At 53.5% G+C, this 23,469-nt stretch overlaps 6 protein-coding genes across 6 annotated transcripts; 2 read left to right on the top strand and 4 right to left on the bottom strand.

The window, feature by feature from the left end:
* Positions 1-118: 118 nt before the first annotated feature.
* Positions 119-1,889, bottom strand: BO72DRAFT_483141 (MOSC domain-containing protein; the record flags this gene model as incomplete). The annotated part of the gene is made up of 1 exon (XM_040947777.1): positions 119-1,889. The coding sequence occupies exon 1, from the start codon at positions 1,808-1,810 to the stop codon at positions 119-121; it is 1,692 nt and encodes a 563-aa protein (XP_040805491.1). The 5' UTR covers positions 1,811-1,889.
* A 781-nt stretch (positions 1,890-2,670) lies between these two features.
* BO72DRAFT_492310 (GMC family oxidoreductase) lies at positions 2,671-4,381 on the bottom strand (the record flags this gene model as incomplete). The annotated part of the gene is made up of 3 exons (XM_040948282.1): positions 2,671-3,106; positions 3,262-3,700; positions 3,811-4,381. 3 exons carry the CDS (start codon positions 4,379-4,381, stop codon positions 2,671-2,673), a joined length of 1,446 nt encoding a protein of 481 aa, XP_040805490.1.
* Positions 4,382-5,747: 1,366 nt separating this feature from the next.
* BO72DRAFT_516422 (ABC drug exporter AbcA) lies at positions 5,748-10,225 on the bottom strand (the record flags this gene model as incomplete). The annotated part of the gene is made up of 3 exons (XM_040949582.1): positions 5,748-7,123; positions 7,174-9,633; positions 9,688-10,225. 3 exons carry the CDS (start codon positions 10,223-10,225, stop codon positions 5,748-5,750), a joined length of 4,374 nt encoding a protein of 1,457 aa, XP_040805489.1.
* A 1,254-nt stretch (positions 10,226-11,479) lies between these two features.
* On the bottom strand, positions 11,480-13,533 carry BO72DRAFT_516420 (cytochrome P450; the record flags this gene model as incomplete). The annotated part of the gene is made up of 8 exons (XM_040949581.1): positions 11,480-11,645; positions 11,743-11,991; positions 12,065-12,420; positions 12,483-12,558; positions 12,623-12,688; positions 12,759-13,029; positions 13,096-13,224; positions 13,275-13,533. 8 exons carry the CDS (start codon positions 13,531-13,533, stop codon positions 11,480-11,482), a joined length of 1,572 nt encoding a protein of 523 aa, XP_040805488.1.
* Positions 13,534-14,693: 1,160 nt separating this feature from the next.
* BO72DRAFT_524415 (bifunctional terpene synthase/polyprenyl synthetase family protein) lies at positions 14,694-17,525 on the top strand (the record flags this gene model as incomplete). The annotated part of the gene is made up of 9 exons (XM_040949871.1): positions 14,694-14,970; positions 15,041-15,063; positions 15,125-15,381; positions 15,481-16,300; positions 16,370-16,524; positions 16,581-16,744; positions 16,805-16,906; positions 16,963-17,108; positions 17,205-17,525. The coding sequence occupies 9 exons, from the start codon at positions 14,694-14,696 to the stop codon at positions 17,523-17,525; spliced, it is 2,265 nt and encodes a 754-aa protein (XP_040805487.1).
* Positions 17,526-20,979: 3,454 nt separating this feature from the next.
* Positions 20,980-22,893, top strand: BO72DRAFT_516413 (uncharacterized protein; the record flags this gene model as incomplete). The annotated part of the gene is made up of 4 exons (XM_040949580.1): positions 20,980-21,386; positions 21,458-22,065; positions 22,118-22,364; positions 22,467-22,893. The coding sequence occupies 4 exons, from the start codon at positions 20,980-20,982 to the stop codon at positions 22,813-22,815; spliced, it is 1,611 nt and encodes a 536-aa protein (XP_040805486.1). The 3' UTR covers positions 22,816-22,893.
* Positions 22,894-23,469: the final 576 nt, after the last annotated feature.

The following is a 23,469-nucleotide window of genomic DNA, read 5'->3' as shown; positions in this document are numbered from 1 at the left end:
TTCACCGTCGAAGTCCCAAAGCTTACCGGGAAGACATATCTCCCTAACCAACACTCGAGCGCCCCCGATTCCGCTCTTGACATAATTCTCATTTGAAAGCCGATGCTGGCCCGCTCAATTAATCTTCGACCGCAACAACAATGTGACCGATGCCGCGGGAGACACACGCCAACATCTCGGACTTCTGTTCCGATTCCGTCAAGGCGGTGCCCCGGTGCTGCACCCTTCCGCAGCGAACGGGAATCCTGCAAGCGCCACAGTTGCCGACTTCACAGGAACTACCGATCTCGAACCCCGCGTCTCGCACGACCTCGAGGAGCGACTGCTCGGCGCCAACCTGCAGCTTCGCCTTCCGATCCGGGGAGATGACCTCCACTGTAAAGGGGTCACCGGGGGTAGTATCCCCTTGGAAGAGCTCGTAGTGCACTTCCTCCGGAGCCATGTCAACCGCCGCGGCGGTCTGAACCACGGCATCGATCATGCGCTGGGGCCCACACACGTAGACGTGGCTGTTCCAGATCCGGCTGCGCAGGATGGCGGCAATGTCCACGCGTTGGCCCTGGGACTTGTCGTACACGGTGACCCGGGGCTCGAGGTCGGCCAGCTGGGTGGCGAAGGCGACGTCCATGGCCGTGCGCACCGCATAGTGGAGGTGGTAGTCCTGGTTAGTGTCCTGGAGTCGTTTCATCATGGCCAGGAGGGCGGTTATGCCAATGCCGCCGGCGATGAAGATATGATGCGAGGCCATCTTGTCGAGGGGCAAGCCGTGGGTGATCTCCGCCACCTCGACCGTATTCCCGCGTCGGAGAGACTGGTGGATATAGCTGGATCCGCCGCGGCTGGTTTCGTCGAGGGCCACGCCCAGCACAAAGGAATCCATGTGGCCGTGGACGATGGAGTAGGGGCGGCGTACGCCGTTCGGAAGCTTGATTAGGGCATGGCTGCCGGGCGGGATGGCGGTGGGCGCAGACCTCGGGGATCTCGGGGATACTGCTTCCAGCTCCAGGCGGACGATGCGGGGCGTTTCCGCCGTATGGCTGGTGACCCGGAACTTCCTCCATGGTGCTGGCGGACGCCGGGCCGCCGCCTCCTTCGCCTGCTGGTTTTGCCAGCGGTCGACGAACACGTTCCTGCACTCGTCGCCGATCACCTTGATGGCCATGAGCTCCTGCGTCACCATCATGTCCGTCTTGTCCCGATGCACGTAGTGGTGCAGCCGCGCGATCGACCACCGCGGGTGGCTCCGCCGAATGATCCGGATCTCCATTCCTTCTTCGATCCAGCCTTCCTCCAGGACCCGGTAGTACCATCCGGTCTTGGCCTCCTGGTGCGTACGCGGCGCGAAGTTCTTGATCCCGAAGCGCTGATTCAGCTTGAAGCACGGCTGGCGCGGCAGGCTGACCTCGAGAAGACAGCCATTGCTTCCGCCAGTACCGGAAGAGCCCGGAGGGCCAATGCGCACCCAGTCCCCTATACAGACGGTGCGCTCATCCCAGCCGTCCGCGACGAGGTTCTCGCCAAAGCCCCCGGGCACGAAGCGCGCGCGCACGTCGCGCGCGGGGAACCGGTCTGCCCAGTAGGAATAGTGATCCACGCAGTACTGGTGAATGGCTTTGTCGACACCCCCGTGGAAGGTCAGATCATGCTCGTCGTCCTCCAGGCCGATTGTCGAGACGTAGACTTGACCACGGTGGGGTTGCTTGTCGATCCCGGAGAGAACGGGACCAAAGGGACGGAGCTTGGAGGTGCGGATTTGTTGAAGGAGGGTGGGGGGCGGAATAGGAATGGGTGACAAGTCGATGCTGGTCATGGCGTGAGTTTGTTATACCTAGGCTTGTTAAAGGTACTTTGCATTTCTTCTCCGATGGAAGGGTTGTGGAGGACTGGCAGCTTCCTCTTTATACTGGCTCTCAAATCAAAATCCAACTCTACGGACCATGCGATAGATACTAGGTTTTAAGAACGGCCCCGCCATCGTTCCCGCTCACCGGACCGGGACTAGCGTCGGTCCACATTTCGTTTCCCCCGTTCCCCGACTGCGTATCATTGTGGTTGACAAATGGTAAAAGAGATCGTGGAGCACAACACGAGAAATTCGCAGCTTGTTATAAAATCTGGTTGAGGATTGTTTCAATGGTTGTACGTGCTTCGTTAGGGCAGTCTTGCTTGCTGGTATAGCCCAACTAGAAGTCTTGAGATGCTTGTCTCTATCAGCACTCGAAACAGCTAAAACGGGGTTTCATCTCCCACTTGAGCGGCTTCTTAAGTCGAGAGCATCGAAAATGCCATGGATGTTGTAAACTCTTGAGCGGAAGAAGTAAAAAAAGTCGCAGGGCGAAGTATTCCCATTTTGACGCCATACAACTGATGGTGTTTCGTTTGAGATGCGGGATGGTATACGGAGGGAAAAGAGGGGGTTTTGTTCTACTCGAGAAACATAAAATGATCCACATTGTGTGCGAAGTGTAGTCTCCTGTATTTAATTGCAGACCTAGAGGCATTCGAGGATAAGATAGTGAAGTTAATCTGAGAGGAGTGAAGCGTGACTAGTCGATCACCCGCGAATTGCGCGACGGAAGGTGAGAATCCTGGGTGCTTAGGCAGTCCCGCCATCCTCGCTCATTGTCCAATTCACATATATTCTGCGTGTAGGCATCTCTCATGCCTACTTTACTTGCTCTCCCGGTCCTGCTTGATGAGGTCTGCGGCTCTTTCCGCGAATGCGTACACAGTAGCTTGCAGATTCGCTGTGCTTACGAGCGGGATAGCACTCGCATCCACAACCCGCAGGCCTTCAACACCATAGACCTTCAATTTGGGGTCCACCACTCCGTCCTTCTCGCGAGGCAGCATGGAACAGGTCCCCGCAAAGTGCCACATGGAGACTAGGTTGTCCTGAGCATACTTCTTTGCAGCATCTAAGTCCCCCTGGAAGTCTGCATCTGGGTCTCGGAACTTCAGTGGCTGTTCGAGCAGCTCCCCAAGCTGAGGTGACTCGGCCAAATTCTTGATACGGAGCAAGTGTCGTGCCATGACTTCCAGATCGAGGGGATTTGACAGGTACCCAGGATCAATGATTGGAGGCGTCTCAGGGTTGTTGCAGGTACTTGAGTTCTTTTCGTCAGATCTGATGAATATACAGTCTTTGAGGGGGCGAGAGGTATGGGAGGGTAGCATGTGAAATGGGAAGAATCGGGAGTAGAAATTAACTTTCACAAGCTTCAACTGGGAAAAAGCAAACAGAAAAGAACAATCACTTACATATGAACGCTTCCGCGGGAAAGCGGTTGAGAGAGCATGACTCCAAGCGTCACGAACTTTCCAGGCGAAGCAGCTGGAATAATCCCGTCCTTGAGATCTTTGGAATAATTCGTCTGCCCCAAAGCGGACAGGTACGCAGCTGATGGTTGCTTGGGATCAAGAACGGTGGTCTTGGCGATGTCAAAATAGGCTTGTGTCGCCCTGTGCTGGCAGTTCCCAGGGGCCTTGTTCGTGAATAATGCCTGAAGAGCACTTCTATCCAGTTCGGGAAGAGGCAAATCGGCGTAGGTATGAACTCCGAGTGATGCTAAGGGCCCAGATTGCGTGACGGCGTATTCCTGCATTGCTTGACTAATGGCTTCAGGCTCTTGTCTGACCAGAGAGTCCTTGGTCTCAAGTTCAGGCTTTGCTTGGAATGCGGTGTACGATATCATGTGATCTAGAAATAGTAGATGTTAGTTCTCAACCCAAAGCGAGTATCCGTGTTAAAAAGAGAGATGGTTTCAAGTTCTTCAAGAGCCGGTGCTGGATTGGGTACTGTCCACCTACCCTGGAGATTCTGCCCAACCCCCGGAAGGTCCATGACTACATCAATGCCATGCTGTTCAAGAAGGTCTGCTCTACCAACTCCTGAAAGTTGGAGGATCTTAGGTGACTGAAAAACACCAGCAGCAAGTATAACTTCTCTCTTTGCCTGAACAGTCTTTGAGACACCATCGAGACGGTACTCGACTCCGATAGCTCTGGGGGCCTTACCTTCATCGAATAGCACTCTCTCAACAAATGAATTCGTAAGAACATGGAGATTTTGTCGAAGCGCAGCAGGCTTATAATAGGCCGAGGCAGAGTTGCTTCTCTTACCCTGCGAGTCAATAGAGGCAAGGCAACTGAATGAGCCCACAGAGCTGTGGATGAACGGATCACCGGCATTGCAAGGCCCACTGCTGCGGAACAGTTCGGCCCATGCCCTGCGAATAGGGTGCGTCTCGTTACCAAAAGACGTTTGGATTGGACCTTTCACTTCGTTCAATCCAGGCCAGTCCTCAATCGCCAGGTTTTCTTTCGCATCCTGTGCTACGGTCGGACTGTTATAGGTCTTGGAGAAATAGTCCTTTAACATAGTCCAATTCCATCCAGGATTACCGAGTTCGCCTTCAGTGATGGGGGGGGGGGAAGATCTTATGGCTCGCTCAACTGCACTCGTGCAAGCAAGTCGGGCGTGTTGTGATGTATGTCTGTGTAATTTCGTTGTATCGTAGCCTCTCTTATATCATGTTTTTTTTGCTTATGCATATCGCTTTCTCGTGTTAGCGTTCAGCCCCCTCGGCCTCTATACTCGCTGCTTACTGTGAGCATATAGCGCCGGACCGGCAGTAGCCTTACGTACCTCTTTTTTCCGGCCCCACTTCCCGCTCCAGAGAGCAGCGAGTGGCCGCAAATGATAGGTTAACTCCCTCACTGATTCTGGCTCCGACTGATGTCCTTACTACCTTAAGATGTACCAAGCATTAAAAGAGTGGAGTACAGTATTCTCTTGGAACAGTAAATGTGCCACATAGTGTGACCTCGCAATCTGAATCATATCAAACCGATTGTACTTTGGAAAAGGCTTTTCGATGCACGGATCAGCAGCATGTTACCTAATTGACTTTAAGGGCGGGCGGGATCGTAGAAATTCAAACGAGGCCGAGGAAACAAGGCTCGACTCCGGGGTTTCTATCCGGACCCCACGCTGACAGCGGCCGCCCCGACAATCCGGTACTCCACCTCCGCTGCAACCTTGTAAGTACAAACAACAGAGTGTAGCGCCACACAAACGCCGCGGATCAAAAAGAATATTGAGATCATTGGGTGACTGCGGCTTACCACATACTCCCTTTCTAGTGCCGGTCTCAAACAGCGGCGCACGCCGTACCAGGTTCACGATCACATTAAACCAAAGGATTCCAAATTTCCGCAGGCGGGAAGTTTATAGGGGCTATCGAGGCCACCACATGCAACTCGGGTCACTCGTGATCTCGATATCTTTGTTGATGAGCCAATACTGACAATTCTGTTGTGAGCCCCACGGGATCCTTGGTCTCCTCGGCCTCCACCGTGGCGGCGCGCGGTCAGCAAGTGCCGCATTCTACCCAAACACCGTTCCCGATACCTCTGTCATTGCGACGATCTCGGAGTTAGGGCAAGTGCGCCTCAGGGAAGGTTGAGCAGTCATCCCGATGGTGCAACAGTTACACGACCTTCTCTTGCGTATGTTCTAGAAATGCAGAATCTAGAGCTACTAAATTTATGTACCGTCTATCAACATGAGTAAGTAACCTTGGAAAAGCCATTTCTAGTACTAGCCCTGTTCTTACTATCATTGCTGATTCGGCAACATCATGCAAAGGCCCTAATCCATCAAGACGGTATTAATACAAGTAAAAGCGCGAAGAGCAAGAATACAACAACAAACTCGCCCATAACGACAGGGCACGGGTGAACCCTCAAGCTTGAGGAGCCACGACCGGCTTCTTCACCCTCGGCACCCTCGTCCACCAGTAGAGCAGACACGCGGCCACGATATTCGTGAAGATGAACACCCACATGAGCCCGAAGTTCCGCCAGACATCGGCGTAGCTCGCCCCGACCCCGCGCAGATACGCATTCGTGTCCGCGACCGGGCAGAACCGGCAGGCCGCCGTCGCGGTCTCGTCCTGCAGATACCCGCCCGCCCGCGCGATGTACGGCGCCAGGTACTGGCCGCAGGTCGTCTCATTCACGGGGTCAAAGCGCAGATACTCGTTGTCGGCGCAGGTGACGGTCGTGTCCGCGATCCCGACGGACAGCATCCCGCCCACCAGGTAGGTGAACGGGGAGACGCGGTACATGAAGATCCAGAACCCGGGCAGCTGGGCCGGGGTCGCGAGCACCCCGCAGAAGAGCAGGCAGAGCAACAACAGGAAACTGCCCAGGTTGCCCGCGTTCTCCGCGGCGTCGAGCGCCGCGATCATGAAATGGGCAAAGGTCGACGAGAACAGCAGGAAGGTCCAGATCAGCAGCCACATCTGCGCGCCCCGCAGGTGGACGGTGTCGGTGGGCTCCGCGTTGCGATACATCCCGATCGGGTAGTACCAGCACAGGAACATCAGGATGGACATGAGCGAGTTCCAGAACAGTTCGACGCCGATGTTGCTGAGCATGAAGACCTTCCACGAGTACGTCTTCGACGGCCGCTCGCGCACTTCGTATAATGCCCGCTGCGTGACGAAATGCGGCATGATCTGTTGGATGAGTTGCCCGAACTGGATGAGTAACAGGAAGATGCTGAACATTTGGTTCTGCAGGCCCTGGATTGTGTTGGGGGTGTTGAAGAGAGAGAAGCCGACGAAGAGCGCGGGCAAGACACAGAGAATCGCCTTGGAGTAGATGTAGATCGGGGAGCGCCAGAATTGCTGGAAGACTCGGATCTGCACTTCGCGGAGCTGGGCGCAGAAAGGGGCAGCGAATTCGCGATAGCTGGCTCGGTCCTCGCGCTCGGTGCTGGAGCTGACGCGGGCCAGTGGGTTCTGCTGGGCGCGTTCGAGCTTCAGTGAGCTGAGGTGCGCTTGCACTTGTGCGTATTCAGGGGAATTGCGCCACGTCTCAAACCAATCGATGTCTGTGTGGGAGCCGGGCGCGGCACCGATTACATCAAGCATCCATTCAGCAGGATTCGCGGCTGGGGGGCAGGGAGGGCCACCGTTGCGCACGAAGTAATCAATCAGAATATGCGAGTTCTGGCCAATGTCTCCAAAGTATACGGTCTGCCCACCGGCTTGAAGGAAGAGGAGACGGTCAAACCGCTGGAACAGCATAGCAGATGGCTGATGGATGGTACACACTGGGATCGTGTTAGTAAAAATTGATGAATGCATGAGTCCCCGAACTTACAAATCGCTTGGCCATTCTTCCTCAATTTATTGAGGAGATCGAGGATAGCCCAGGATGTCTGGGAATCGAGCCCCGACGTGGGCTCATCCAAGAACAGAAGCAGGGCCGGTCTCGCCGCAAGCTCTACCCCGATTGTAAGACGTTTCCGTTGTTCAACATTGAGGCCTTCTCCGGGGACGCCAATGACAGCGTCAGCATAGTCTGCCATATCAAGCAGTTTGATGACTTCGGTCACGTAATCGATCTTCTCTCGACGAGGAACATGAGCCGGTTGACGAAGAAGAGCTGAGAACTCGAGCGCCTCGCGCACTGTGGCAGTGCTCAGATGCAGATCCTGTTGCTGGGCATAGCCAGTCTTGCGTTGAAACGATTCATCCCGCGGTCTCCCATCGACAAGCATTTCTCCGCTGATCACGCCCAACGTGGTACGTGTAGCTAGGACATCCAGCAGTGTGGTCTTCCCAGCGCCAGAAACCCCCATCAGAGCGGTTAAGGTTCCTGGCTTGACCCAGCCGCCAACGTGGTCAAGGATCCTGCGGTTCTCCTTCCCAATCTTAATATCGAAACAAACATTCTGCCACTGGAAGATTGCAGTTTGGCTTTCGATCATCGTAAGGTCATCGGGGTCGGACTTGGACTTCTCCTGAAACGCAGTACGGTCACTGCCCCCTTCAAAATCGTTCGGCTTGCCGCTCTTGAGTGCCCCATGCCCGCGGGGAAACACTAGGATTTCACCCTTGGACTTTTTCTCGGTGATAAAGTCAGTCGCGACCAGATAGATGGCCCCAAGAACGACCATGAAGGCCAGGATGATTCCGATATTTCTCCATTTGTGCGACACGTTGTAGTCATAGGCTGATTGGATGTAGGCATCGCCATTGACAAATCCTTGACCGGGTACGGATCCGACGGTAGAGCACACTTGGTTCCCAGGCTGGAGGTCCATGTAGCTAGCACCCGACGGGACAAATCCCACGCACTGAAAGTTCCGGTTGTGGAACTCGTTGACCAGGAGAGACTCAAAGCCATAGTTGATCGGATTGAGATAGGCAATCCACCGCGCCCACCCGAGCATATACCCTGTCGGGATCGCAAACCCAGTATACGAATATAGACCGAGCAGGACAACCGCGCAAAAGGGCAATGCCTGAACCAGGGATCTCGTCAACGATGCCATCGACCGGAAGAACATCGACATTGTCAGCGTCAGGATGAATGAAGTAAAGATAAAGAAAAAGAAAGCCCCAGGTTCTCGCCTCAAGTTGGTCATGAAGTAGAGAACGGTATTCGACAGGATGGCGTTGAGGACTTTGTACGGCAAGTCCATGATCATCGATGAAATTGCTTCGGCAGATGGGTGGTAGAGAGCATATCGCGCGTGCTTCTCTACAATCCCACGTTGCGCATATAGCGTCAGCATTTCCAGACCGCAACCAAGGGCATTGATGAGACAAGCAAAGAAGAGAAGGGCACCGCGCTGAAAGAAGGTGCTGGTGTTCGGCTGGAGATTATAGAAGATACTAGCAATCACAAGAGCAGTAATAACGTTTCCAATCAACGACGATATTGTGACACTGGGATCGGATTTTAAGCGTTGGTATCCACGCCATAGGCACAGATTCACCTGTTGTGCATAGGATAGAGTGTAAGGTGAGGATACGCGCTGAACCCGGGCTTGTTGAGCTCGACGGGAATGCCTGAATTTGCCCAGGAACTCTCCATCCAGCGTAAACTTTGCGTTGTAGTTCTCGGTGTCTTGAAGAAGCCGTGCTCGCTGGGGTGAGGCCTGCCATCGTGCAGCGAACTCATCCGGTGTTCGAGGCACGCGGCCTTCGTAACCTGGCTGCACAACACGCTCGAGATGGCTAGTCATAGATGTCAAGAAGTCTGCATCGGTCTGTCGCTCGGGGCAGGCAAAGCCCATGTCCAAGAAGTACTGCTTTGCGGCGTCTGTCCGACCGAAGTAGATCTGGCGACCTTCGTATAATACCAGCACCTTGTCGAAATAGTTGTAGGCAGCTTGAGGAGCTTGATATAGCGAAACGCAGGCAGTGGCACCGTTGATATCTGCCTGCATCCGAAGTGCCTTGCAGAACTCAATGGCATTTGCGCTGTCAAGGCCGCGGGTGGAGTTATCCCAGCATTGCAGGGGAGCACTGCTGAGGCAAGCCTCGGCAATACTGACTCGCTTGCGCTCACCACCGGATACACCACGGATGAAATCGTTTCCGACGATTGTGTTCTTAGTGTGGCTGATACCAAGTATAGCCATTATCACATCTCGCTTGTGGCTGGCATACTGGGCCACATCCACCCCGCCAGGAATGTGCCGTGGTGCTCGGGCGCGTGCCGCAAAGTATAGGGTATCTCCGACCGTGAGCCTGGGGAAGTGGATATCGACCTCGGCAGCATATATGGCTTCCCCTCGGAATTCGTGGGCCATCTGCTTTGCGCTCACACCTAGAACTATTCAGTAACGAATCATTTACTTTCTCGTAGGTTCATTGGACATACCTTGATAGTTGATACTAGATTCCTGATCGATATGGAAGCCATCCGTCTCCCCAGCGATGGTCTTCAAGAAGGTCGAGCATCCTGAACCAGGAGGACCAAGAACTACCAGCATCTCGCCAGCCTCCACGGTGCCCTCCAGGTTCTGTAGGATCTGGATTCTGCGCTGGTTCTGGGTACCGAGCGCCTTTCTGGCCAGAGCGAGCGCTTCAAACCAGACATTGCCGACGCTTTTCTGGTAATCTGTGTCGGAACCAAAACCGTGCACGTTGAGATTGCTAAAGGCAATCCCCAGAGTTCGCAGTGGATGTGCCTGTTCATCCTCGGTGTGAACATGTAGCATGGCCTTACACCATGCTAAAGCATCGAAATTGTTACCGTTGGGATCCAGGGCTGATCCTGGCTCGGCAGCGAAAGGGTTCTGTCCGGTAGTAGAGAAAGTGCTCTGCTCGGTGAACTGCCTGGCTAATTGATGAACCTCCTCTGCCCTTTTCTCCACGTGAGTATAGAGGCCACTTTCGACCTCATGATCGTCGGTCATCACTGCAAGCCTTCGGAGCTGAGGGCGCCAACCTGAATGTGATCACGCAGAACAAATTATAGCGACAGGGTAGTTTGAAGAAAAGTCTTCAGTTGAAGGGCAAAAAAAGCAGAGGACCTTAGATGGTTCCAGCCCTATACTCCTCTTGTGAAAGAGCCCCTTTCTCTGCCTGTTGACTGTTCTGCTGGACAATTAGGTTTGATTCTCATATTGGGTAACGTGATCCACAGCAATGTTCTTTGTCTGCCGACTCATGGGTCCAGTGTGGCTCTCGTCAGCCAACATCTGCTAACATCAGCCAGTATCAGCCACGCGTCAGCCAAGGTCAGCCATCGGCCAGAATCAAAATGATCTTCGGGCTATGGGTATCCATCAACATCCATGCCGTGCATGCGTTTTCAATGTTTGCTATGTCTCGATGTTTGCATTCCCGTCGAATCGTTCCTCGTTCTGCACGAAGAGATAATTTTATCGCGCATTCGCCACCTTTCGAAATTGTCAACATCCATGTCGTATAAAAGGTGTTTGCTGCGCAGATCTGTTTGCTTCCCGTGAAGAAATTCTTTCTTTTTCCATCTTGGTGTTTTCAACAACCAACCCCTTCTCCGGCCCCCCTTTTCGGTGTTCTTTGTGATTTCAATTTCTTTGTTCTTCTCTTCTCGGCCTCTTCTGCCAGTCATTGGTTGGGGCTCGCCTTTCCTCCCGAAAAACAAGTTGGTTTTACCATTTCTAATTTTGTCATCGTAGCTCCGAGCCCTATAGTTTCCAAGCGGTGAAGCTTCATCTCGGGATCATCCTGGCGACTGCCTTGCCGCGCTCAGCGACACGATCAGGGACGTACTAGATGAAGGCCTTCTATCAGTAATACTGTGCATTCCGCAACCATCATTTCTGCAAGTCAAGCAGGATCCTTCGGACTCTCCGGGAAAACGTCATAAGTTTTCACCGCAGCGATCTTTTCTTCTTTCTAGCCAAGATATGTGTGATAGTTGCCGTGGTTCATGCTTCGGCGACCAGAGTGAACGAGAAAAGTAGCCACATGGGTTGCTAGCAAACGATGATCAATTTTGGCAATTGAATGCTCCGCGTTAAGAGATTGAATTTCTGTATCCATCTAAGTAGCCAAGGCCGCAAAACATACTCCCGTCCATTAGCTACACAATTCAATCTGTCCCCCACCAGTGTCCCCAACAACCCTGTCTGTAATGTATCCTCCCTCTCCTGTCACCTTCCTCTTCCCCTTCACGACCTCATCTACACCACTCTCACCCTCACCCCCTTAGTCCCGAACTCCGGAACCCCTCCCACGTAGTCCCGCACGGGAACCACATCCGCCTCGGTAGTCTCGAACAGTTCCAGCTCCGGCGCCCCGGGGCGAAACAAAACAGCCAGCACCCAGTACATTTCAGCCAAGGCAAGACTAGTTTTTTTTACATGTTAGCCAAGTGAAACCCCAACGATGTGCCAGCTGTCCGAAGACCCTTGCGAAGGGAAGGTTCAAAGGAAAGAACTCTTACTTCATGCCAATACACATCCTCGAGCCGCGAGCGAAGGGAACCCAGTTCCGGTTCATGTTGGGGTGGTGCCTGTCCTTCATCCACCGCTCGGGGAGGAACCTGGCCGGCTCGGGGAATGTCTCTGGGTCGGAGTGGAGGCTATGCGAGGACATGCCGACGGGGGTGCCGGCGGGGATCGTCCACTCCCTGAACTGCAGAGGATGATCGGGCGAGACGCGGGCGAGGTGACGCATGACCCCATAACTCAGCCTAGCATTGCCGCGTATCAGCGATTGAAATCCAGGCTGAAAAGAGGAGTTCATTGGAGATTGATTGCACATACCGCAACCCCTCTTTGACAACCCCGTGCAAGTACGGCAACCGCTCCAATTCCTGCCAAGTGGGTCTCTTGGCAGGGTACTCGGCCATGATGTCCTTCAGTTCCTCCCGGAGCCGGCCGCGCATCTGCGGGTTGGACAGAACGTGGTAGAAGATCATGCTGAAAGCGCGCACCAACGTGGCCGTGCCCGCGCCGAACAGCTGCAGGGCCTCGCGCGCCAGCCGCTCCGTCTCGCGCTCTGTCTCGGGCATGTCGCTGGAGAGCACGCGGCGGAAGACGGAGCTGCGGCCGGCCTCCTGCTGCCCCTTGCCGGCACGACCCATGTCCTTTTTGGCTTCGGTGATGTGGTCGAAGGCGTACTGGTCTATTTTTAGCGAAGAGAACGGGGCTTGCGAGCAAGACAGAGGAGGAAATGGCCTACCTGATGCAAGCTCTTGAACGCCGCGGCTCCTGGAGAAAAGTGCATCACGAGTCCCCGCGGGATGAGTTGCGTGAGGCTGGCTGTTGCGTTAGTCTTCCGAAGCAGAAGAAAAAGGAAGCAGAATTGGCCAGAGCACTCACGAGATCAAATGTGGAAATTGCACGAAAAGGTGCACCTGGAGCTGGTAGGTGTGGATCGTGACATACCTGCATAATCCTGCGGTAAGTGGGCAATTCATCACCAGTTTCCAAACCGGATTGACAAAGCCTGACTTACCATTCCTTGCCGAAATCCGGGTGCCGGATCATGTCCGGGGACTTCTCCGAGCAGATCTTTGTCACAATGTCGCCGGTGAACGCAGCCATCACATGTTCCATCTGGATAGTCCGGCCTGACTTCCGGTAACCCTCGAGTCGATCAGTGAGTAACTGAACTTCATCCAGGATCACCCCCTCGATCTGCGTGACGCCCAAACGCGAGAAGAATGGGTCGAAGTGCTTGCGGCGGCGGCGGTGCAACTCGTGCCCCATGGTCATGCCCATAGCGCCTATGATTTGGTCAGTCGTATGCATTCTTGTACGACACACAGGGGGGAAAAAGAAGAATTCCTTACCCTCAAGTCCGGTCCCTTGGAGGGTATACCACTTCTCCGAGCGGCGGGTGTTGGAGGCGACATAGACGGTGTTATAGTAGTCCGGGTCATTGATGACAATCTCATGGGGATTGATGCGGATGATAGGGCCTTTAGTCGGGGAATTAGAACAGATCGGAGCCGGAAATTGGGCTACGTACCGTATTCTCTGTGCATTCTCTGAATCTCATGGATGTACATTCCACCTCTGATGACTTCGTGGTAGAACTCATACCACCCGGTCGCAGCAGCAATCTTGGGCCCGGGAAATCGAGCTAATGGGTGCAAGTACAGGCGATAGATAATAAGTGCCACGCTATACACAGCAACCGCGGCGAGGAAAAGCCCGTAAACCCCATACTTGCTATACAAATCGAAGAAGAGGGCGCGGGCAGTCTGGAAATCAACTGAGTTGGTCATCTTGTGGTTGATTCTTAGGCTTGGACCATAGATGAGAGTTGTAAGTAGAACTGAGTCTCGAGCCAATATAGAGTCTATGCTTGTAGTAACATGTACACTTTCAAGAGAGGAATCATTCAGAGCAAAGGAGGTGGGGTCCGAAGGGAGGCAATAGGTAACAACAACTATGTCGTGGTGGCAACCCTGATCATCAGTCCGCCTGCACATGGTCATGGGAATGTGCTAAGTGTCTCCACATGAGCCTAGCATAAGCGAGCCACTCTAGTCGAATTGTAAACTCCGGGCTCCGTGCAGATAACACGTAGTATATCCAGACCCCGATGTGTTTGACGTTGCGGTACTGCGTGATAATGCATGATAATCCATGATGCTGCAAGTAGTTTTGTTCTTTATCATCACAGCCTGTATAGCAGCCTAGATTGGCCACTGAGACAGTGCGTTCCTATTCTGTTCAAAGACGACGCTTCGCTATCTATGATGTAGGTCTCAGCCAGCCGCAGCTGAGTATACCCGAGGATGAAGCCGACCAACAAACATCATCTTCAAAGCTGAAGATGACAAACAAAAGACGACACTTCTTTCTCTCAAATCTCTCAGTTGCTGCATGTCAGCGCCGACCCCCACCAGTTCACCTAGTTGTCTGGAACCGTCAGCTCAAATCAATGACCATTAATTTGGATTACAACTGCTACCGCTTGCGCTGCCTTATCAAACACCAGATAATATCATTTGGATTCCATACAAGTGGGTGATAACAGAGGAGTATGATGTCATCACTCTGCGACTCAGTTCACGGAGTCACCGTATTCAACCCCTCAGGAGATGCATGTCGAAGCGCAGATCCTATTCCTCTAACTCACGAGTAAGAATGGGCATTGGCACTCATATTCCACCGGGGTCTTGAGCTCGCTCCGGTTGAGTATGCCCCTCTAGGATAGTTCATTGCACTATCGATGCCGAAAGGGGAACCAGCTTCACAAGGCAGAATCTTTAAATACAGCATCCTCCTCGTGTCATCTCTCTATCTTCTCGATGTCGCAGCACACAGCTCGTACAATTCACCAAACTGACCCCGCTCACCCGACTCTTGGATACATACTTTTCGTCCATTTCTGCCTCATTCTCTTCTACTGCCTCGCGTCTTTCATTCTTTCCGGAGCATGGAGTTCAGATTCTCTACGGTGGTAGACCCTAGCACCTACCAAACCCAAGGGTTATGCGATGGCCTCGCCGTGAGATATCACAAGAACACCGAGCTCGAGGAGATCAATTGTCTGAGATGTCAAGAGCACTGGCGCGAGCAGGTCGGGCCGCTGGAGCTCTACAGGGGCGGACTGGGTCACCCCTGGAGCGGGATGAGCATTGCTATCCCTGAAGCCCTTCCAGAAAGACTCGGAATCGTCTCGTACGCAAATGAGCTTGCGTTTCTTCATGACGGTAGGTTTTTTATGTCGATTCCATGTCTTTCGGTTGCTTGCTGCTAGTAGACTGACAAATTCTGGGTCAGATGTCACCGATATTGCTAAATACGTATGGATCCCCCCTCCCGTGCAGACACGAGGAAAACGAATGGACTAACGATAAGTACTAGGGCGACGAACATAACAACGATCTCAAAGCAGCATTCGATCAGGTGATCAGCACCGGAACTATCAAGCATGCCGGGTCTGGAAAGCGCGCGTTGCAGGCGTACGTTGCGAAACGGATGCTGAGCATTGATAAAGACCGCGCGATCACTTCCCTCAAGGCTTGGTCGTCCTTCCTCGAGAAGGCAGGACGACAGGAGGACTACAGGTTCAAGTCCGAAGACGAGTACCTGAAATACCGGGTTCATGATGTCGGGATGCTGTCAGTTTCTCTCGCCCCCGCTTTCTTTCCTTCTCCGCCGTTCTTCCTGCTCCTATTTTGAGGATCGATGCTAGACGGGGACTAATCTGTGAGGTTTAGGTTCTGGTATGGCCTGCTCACTTTCGCGCAAGCAATCACCATCCCTGAAAATGAACTGGACACCTGCCATCAGCTTGCCACCACTGCATATCTTCACATGGCGTTGGTGAACGATCTGGTCTCCTGGGAGAAGGAACGCCAGAGCGCCGCCGCCTTGGGGAAAGATTACGTGACAAACTTCATCTTCGTCGCCATGGAAGAACATGGGATCTCCGAAGGTCAGGCCCAGGAACGATGTCGTCGGGAAATCCAAAAGGCGACCGTCGACTACCTGCGGGTCTTCGAGGAGGTCAAAGCTCGCGACGACCTCTCCCCTGATACCAAGCGGTATCTGGAGTCGGTTCTGTACAGCATGAGCGGAAACGTGGTTTGGAGCTTCCACAGCCCGAGATATTACACCGACGCATCGTTCAGCGAGCGCCAGCTGGAGTGGATGAAGAACGGCATTCCCAAGGCGCAGACGCCTGAGGGTGGGGCGTCCGGTGTGGATCCGAGTGAAGTGAAGGTCCGCGATCGCACAGTCAATGGAGATCACGCGGTGAGCAGCAATGGTACTGGCACCGGAAGTCATGACACTCTCAATGGCAATGGCACTGCCATTGAGAACAGCAGCCGGCATGCTTCTATCCCGGGAAGAAATACCAACGGGCTTAGCAACGGTGACACAAGCCTTCTGAGCGCGGTTATCACGCAGCACCTGGCGGGCCGTGATGGCTTTAAACTTGGGGATCATGACAGGAAATTGGAGTCAACCAAGCATGGAGGCCATGACGTCAAGGAGGTAGAATCACCGCTCAAAGAGCAAGATCTTGACGCCAAGGTATAAGACATTACTGCTTTGTTGCTCCAGGCATCCGCAGCTCGCTGACTCGACGAATCCAATCAACAGGTTCTACAGGCCCCATACGAATACATCACGGCTCTTCCATCCAAGGGGTTTCGGGAGCATGCGATCGATGCCTTGAATGTCTGGTTCCGTGTCCCGGCCGAGAAACTAGCCATCATCAAATCCATCATCACAATTCTCCACAATGCGTCTTTGATGTTTGTGCTCTCTCCATACCCTGTATCTCAAGTGCCACACGTCTGACCAGTTCCAGGCTCGATGACTTGGAAGACGGATCGGAGCTTCGACGGGGCAAAGCATCAACCCACATGATCTTCGGGCTCGGCCAGACGGTCAATTCGGCCAATTATCAGCTCATCCGCGCATTGCAAGAGATACAGAAACTGGGCGATGCCAAAAGCTTGCTTGTATTCACCGGTATGCGTGATGAATCCCCTCACGGCAACTGGGCCACAACTGACTCTTGTTATTTTAAAGAGGAACTGCACTACCTCTACGTGGGTCAGTCCATGGACCTATATTGGACCAGTAATCTTATCTGTCCTTCTATCAATGAGTATTTCCGGATGGTCGAGCACAGTGAGTTCTGAAGTCCCCCAATCGAGAGCAACGCATGGCTCTAACGCCTGGTCCAGAGACCGGCGGTCTCGTCCGCCTCTTCGGTCGCCTCATGGCCCTTCACTCGACGAATCCCGTCAAAGTCGATATGATCGACTTCTCCAATCGCCTCGGGCGGTACTTTCAGACCCGGGACGACTACCAGAATCTGGTCTCTGCCGAGGTATGGGCACCTTCTGCATCTCTCCTTTCCCCACCGAAAACACCCCCCCTTTTCCATTCCGCATGCTGGGGAACTGACACACCGACCGAAAAACAGTACACGAAGCAAAAGGGCTATTGCGAAGACCTGGAAGAAGGGAAATTCTCCCTCCCCCTGATCCACCTCCTGCAATCCATGCCCGAGAACCATGTCCTACGGAATGTCTGGATGCAGCGGCGCGTCCGCGGCACCGCGACGCACGCCCAGAAGGAGACGATTCTGGAGCTGATGAAACGGAACGGAAGCCTGCAGTTCACCGAGGACACGTTGAAGATCCTGTACGGCCATCTGGAGAAGAGCATCGGTGAGCTGGAGCGCAGGTTTGGCGCGGAGAACTTCCAGTTGCGGTTGATTCTGGAGCTGTTGCGCAACGGGTAGGGTGGAGAGGTGCGCGCCCCGCGGGTGGGTGGGTGGGGGGGCGGCGGTCGGGGCGTGCATCTTGGAGTTCTCGTATTGTTGGGTCAGTTGCGTTTGCTTGTGGCTTGCTTCCTGCTTCTCATGCTCTTTGTGTCTTTTGGCGAATGTACGTAGTCATCTTTTTGTAAATTTTCCGCTAGAACGGCTTTTCAAAGACTTCTTGGTTGCTTGGTACTCACGGTGGACGATGGCTCGGTTTGTAACCTTTTCCGTACATGCTCTTGTTTTTGTTATGTATCTGCTGTTTACTTACCACCTACTATTCCTCCACCAGATCTTTTCTGGAGAAGTGCAGATTACGTATCAATCGATTCCGTGGCATTGGCAGTCGTTATCTCTGTAAGTGAGTGTCTTGTTTCATTCGGGATGTGCGACTTGGGGATGCCGTGTGATGACCCTCGAGTCCAGCACTATTTGTTCGAGAGAATTCACACCCACGTTGGTAACTGTGTCAGAACCTCGGCATTGCGTATCTGTTTGCATCTCGCAGACTTACTATGAAAAATGAAAGAGACGTGAGTGTTTGGTGACCGTGAGACAAGTGAAGAGTTGTTTAGGATGGTAGTGGTTGTGGTCGGAAATGTGGTGGTACTGGAAAGTTCCTTCCGACCCGAGGCGTAGGAAATTGACACACAAATAGTGAAGATGGTATGGCAGGTCGTACAGTACTTGCGCCGCCAGTCTCGCTCCAACATATTACTCGCCATAGTTTCTCGGTCGGAAGCTCAAGGAGAGTCTTTTCTCCAGGTCAGTGCCCTTACTCAGCGAGGATGAATATGAGGAGGCAAGTTCCTGTTCCTTGTACTAAAGACTGCATTTCGAATAGATAGATGGGAGGTCAAACCGAAAACTAACCTAGGAAAAGGATAGAACGCCATTGACGTAGGTGGACTTGCTTGCATCATGCTATGGACTTGAGATCCCCACTTGTACAACCAATGACTTCTTGAGGCAAGTTAGCCTTGTTGCGCTCATAATGAGTCTGTATAGACACACTCCTGAGCTGGTGTAGTTGGTGCGTTGGTGCGCAGGAAGTATCACCTTAGTCGCTAGCAGCAGTTGATGCTCTTCAAGTATGCGCGCTCTCACTATATTTTTCGTGGGCGACACTCCGCACAATGCTACAACACAAGTCAATTAGGGTGATAAACATGCGAATCCCCTTCGTCACAGTGCTCGACAACAATGCAAGGTACACAGAGCTTATGCGACCGCGCATAAGCTACATGACTCCACGCTCAACAAGCCTACCCTACCTGCTTCTTCCTCTCAAGTCATTAGTCACCATCTCCAGGCACAGCTGGAGCAAGGCAGGGTTAATCCAGTCAGTTCATTACGATACGTCAGCACGCTCAACCTTCCACATGTGATATCGCATTTCCATTCCCCTTTCCCATGAAGTCATATTATCGGCGAAGAAATTCCGTGAAGCATCGACGAAATCAGGGCTGTGTTTGTTTGGTGGCTGAATAACTGATCACGCCCCTTGCGCGCCAGCCTGTGATAATATATCCGCAGAGCTCGCAGCACCTTCCCTGAGGGCCCCTAGCCCTGCCGCCTAGCCATTCCTGCTGCCGGTGCTGCGGACCGATGGAGATGATCTACGTCATGTGACAGGATCGTCTTCAGAGTCAGGGGTGCTTGATCCGAGCCGTTGGATGAACGTCTGGAGAGCATGTGCGTCGAAGCGGTATTGCGTACTCCAGACTGCGGAGGACACGACTCCAGATTCTTTGGCACACCCGCCGACCGGCAATTGGCCCCCTCAATGGTGAATCGGAGCTGAAGACGCATTGGAGGGCGAGGGAGCAGAGAGGGATCTGACGCGCTCCTTGCATTCCATCTCGAAACGCGATGAAAAGAACTATTGTCATCGGCCGTGGTGAGCAAATGACGAGCTTCGGGGTAAAGGCAGGAGTTGATCGAGCAATATTCTACTCAGCTAAAATTGGTGATGTCATGACCGAGCTCAAAGATCAGACCTGCCAGTGCCGAAGTTGTTGATTTCTTGCCCTTGAGGCGAATCGGGTTCACATGGTGACAGGAAGGGAAGGGCGGGCGCCAAGCCGGCCACCCGAAATTCAAGGTCGGCCCCACTCAGACCCTTAAACAGCCGGGTTGAGCTGCAAATTTTTGGTTGTTTCATGCAATATCGACGAAGATCATCCGAAAGTCAAGACAAGATGATTACGCGGCCAAGGGGTGCTCCCATTTCCTTTGTTGATGTTCCCGATCGAGCAGAGGACATTCAATCAATTTTCTTGCCAACATGGCACCACAGGTCAGGCAAGTAGCCCGTCAAAGCATCGCGTCGTCGGGTCTCGCTAACTAGCAGATTGGAACTCCCGGCGCGTGCTTCGAGAAAATTACTCAAAACAGACTAGCGAGCAGCCACAACCACGATAAGAAGTTCTCGGCAAGAAAGGGAGGAAAAAAGAAAAAAAAACTAAACCTTAGGCGAGGAGGTAAGGCAAGAAGCACGGGCCAGCGTCAAAAGCGATCCACCCGAACCCTGGGACTGCACGTGGATCCCGCGGATTCCAACGGGTCTCTCAGGGCTGCCTTTGATTCCTCCCCACCGGTTCAGGTTCGTGGCAATTTTGGTACCTGTTCAGTGGTCCTGCATGAGCAATGGTAGCTTTCTCATCCATCAAAATAGTAACAGCTTTTTTTTTTTGATAACTGTCATTCCGGAACTTTGGGCGTGATGATCATAGATACAAGCTATAGCTTGGTGCAGGGACAAGCTTCATGCCGCCAATCAGACTGACCCCATTCCCCTTGTGACTCCTGCATGAATGCATGGAGCTTCGTAGGGTGAATAAGACACCTTGCAAGCCTAGGGCTACTAAGGCAGTCACCATGTACGAAGTAGCCATCTGGGACCAATGCACAGAAGAAGAAGAGAAAAAAAAGGCTTGACGGATATGAAAAGTCTTCCCAATCCAGCAAGCCCCTCTGAGTCTCTCACTGGGGTCATTGCCTTACTACTGATTTAATTGAACGACCCCAGTGCGGTCGCACATGTCCAATGAAGTAGGCGCGCGGACCTGCATGCATCTCGACTCACTGATCACGCAAATAGCCCCTCGACGATCATCGTTCCGTCAGGAAGGGGATCACATAATTTAGCATGCTGATAACCCACCATCCATCTTGCTGCTACAATTCCGATACCCAGGCCGCGCGGCAGCCGACCGAGCGCAAGTTTGGATGGCGAGAAACTCTATGGGCGGGACACATATCGGTCGAGCGATACCCACTCTTTTACTTAAGCTGCTCAAGAATCAGATTTTTTTCATTGTTTGAATTGTCTGTCTTTTCAAGCTAGCGCATATATTTATTGCCTGTCAGAAGAGGAGTAGACCCCTCTTTTTTCTTTCTGTTCTTCATCCCAAAAACATACACACACACCATGGCCATCTTTGACCGGGTATTTCGAAACAAGGGCCAAGAGGCCCCGGTAATCGTCGACGAAGAGGCCAAGGGCCCTCACTTCACTGTATTTTCCAGCCCAGAGTCGTCTCAACCCAACAGCGAGACTTCATCCGGCTTTACAACCCCGACGGAAGAGAAGAGCCTCGCGCCGCTGGGGCAATGTCCCGAGATCGGTCGGCTGGCCTCCTGGCGAGGCGCGTTGATCCTGCTGGTGACCTCGGGCTCTCAGTTCCTCGACAATGTGTACATGACGAGCGCCAACGTCGCGCTCTCCTCGATCCAGAAGGACTTTGACGTGAGCAGCACCAACCTGCAATGGATGATCTCTGCATACACCTTGACGTTTGGCGGGTTCCTGCTTCTTGCCGGGGTTCTATCCGATCGGTACCTCTCCCCCCATCCCAGTAGTAACCCAAAACCTAATCCAACCCTTAATTAACCTTCGTCGTGTGCAGGTACGGCCGGAAGAACATTCTATGCATCGGCCTATTCTGGCTATCCGTCTGGACCCTGGCGATCGGATTCGGACAGTCCTTCATCTCGCTCACCATCTTTCGCGGCCTGCAGGGCATTGGCGCGGCGATGACGGTCCCGTCCGCGATCGGGATCATCAGCGCCTACTTCACGGGCGTGGATCGCACGCGCGGCCTCGCCATCTACGCTTCCTCGGGCACCGTGGGGTTCTGCGTCGGGCTCATCTTCGGGGGTTTTCTGACTTCATCGCTGGGGTGGCGGTACATCTACTACTTCATCGTGATCATCACGGGGTCGCTGTGCATCCTCGGGGCGGTGGTGCTGCCCCGGGACATCATGCCGAAGGAGAAGCCCCGGATGGATTTCGTGGGCGCGTCGATGTCGACGGCGGGGCTGATCCTGCTGCAGTTCGTCCTGTCGAGCGGCGGCACCTACGGCTGGAGCCAGCCGTTCATCATCGTGCTGCTGATCCTCGCGGTCGCGCTGCTGGTCGCCTTCACCGTGCTGCAGAGGTTCATCGCCTACCCGCTGATGCCGCTCGGGCTGTGGAAGATCCCCAACTTTGCGGGGCTGTGGATCGCGGGCTTCAGTATGGTCTCCTGATCCATCCTCTTTCTTGGTTGTGTTCTAACAGAGAGCAGCCTGCTACGGCAGCTACCAAAACGTGATCTACTACATCGTCCTCATGGCGCAGGAAGTCGACAAGCTGTCCGCGGGCCAGACGGCGCTGCGCTTCCTGCCGATGGGGGCGATCGGCTTCGTCGCCTCGATGGGCACCGGCAAGGCGCTGGAGTACGTGAACGGGAAATACACCCTGCTCGCCGGGCTGGCCCTGACGGTGGTGGCCCCGATCCCGAGCAGCATCACCGCGAGCCCTGAGTCAAGCTTGTATGTTTCCCAGAGACCCAGTCCAGTCCCCCCTCCCCCCTCCCCACTGCAACCCCAATCCAACATTTCCAACCTCAATCTTAATACTAACACAACGCAAAGCTGGACCAACGTCTTCCCCACCTCCCTAATCAGCATAACCGCCGTCTCCCTCATCTTCGTCACAACCAGCACCTGCATCCTGACCACCGTCCCCATCAACGTCAAATCCCTGTGCGGCGGGATGCTCAACACCGCGTTCCAGATCGGCTCCGGCGTCGCCCTCGCCATCTCCGCCGCCGTCACCGAGGCGGTCGACATCGAGAAGGGCCACGACCTCGCCCACCAGTACTCCACGGGATTGTGGTGCTCCGCCGGCCTCGCCGGGTTGGGGCTGCTCGTGGCGCTGTTCTCCGTGCGTCGGAGGGGCATCGCGCCCGAGAACCGGGTGGATTCGGTTGGCGCGATTTGATTTTTTGTGTCCCGGCTGGATTATGTAAAAGTTTTACTTGATGGGTCTTACGAAGCTTTCTTTTTTTTTCGGGTCTGGGGTATGGCGCGATGAGAGTACGATAGATGGAGTTGGAGATTTACGGTGGCGATTTTTTACTTCTGAATGGATATAGTGATAATGATGTGACGGTTGTGAATATTATTGACTTTGCAGACATGAAAACGTGAGTTCATTTAGCTGTAGCCATTGGTGGTAGGGCAGCAGACTGCAAGAAAAAAAATCAGTTAGCGGGGTACACGGTCCACCGCGCGCGGGTCCCGCTGGTGGACCGGGAGATTCCCCGACAGCCCATTACCGAGGGCAAGGGGGAGGGGAAAGGAAACCCGAGATTTTCGGAGGGGCCGGGCGGCCGGGATGGCTATCTAGTAATACTTGCAAGTCGGTTTAGGGCATATAGCTGTCTACGCTGCTTGAATTGATATTGGGGGAATCTAATGATAGGCCAAACACCGAGCAAGCTCATGAGGCTCTATCACATCCTTTCGAAGTTAGCTACATACTCAAGCATCAAGTACGTGGTGGGCAAGAAATAAAATTTCTGCAGGCTAAAATCGACGCACAGCCAGGAACCGATTTAGAGGAAGCCCGGGATACCCAAAGAGGAAGTCCCGG

This window comes from Aspergillus fijiensis (assembly GCF_003184825.1).
Source record: "Aspergillus fijiensis CBS 313.89 unplaced genomic scaffold BO72scaffold_5, whole genome shotgun sequence".
NCBI classification, from domain to species: domain Eukaryota; kingdom Fungi; phylum Ascomycota; class Eurotiomycetes; order Eurotiales; family Aspergillaceae; genus Aspergillus; species Aspergillus fijiensis.
This window is presented reverse-complemented; position numbering and strand designations above follow the sequence as displayed.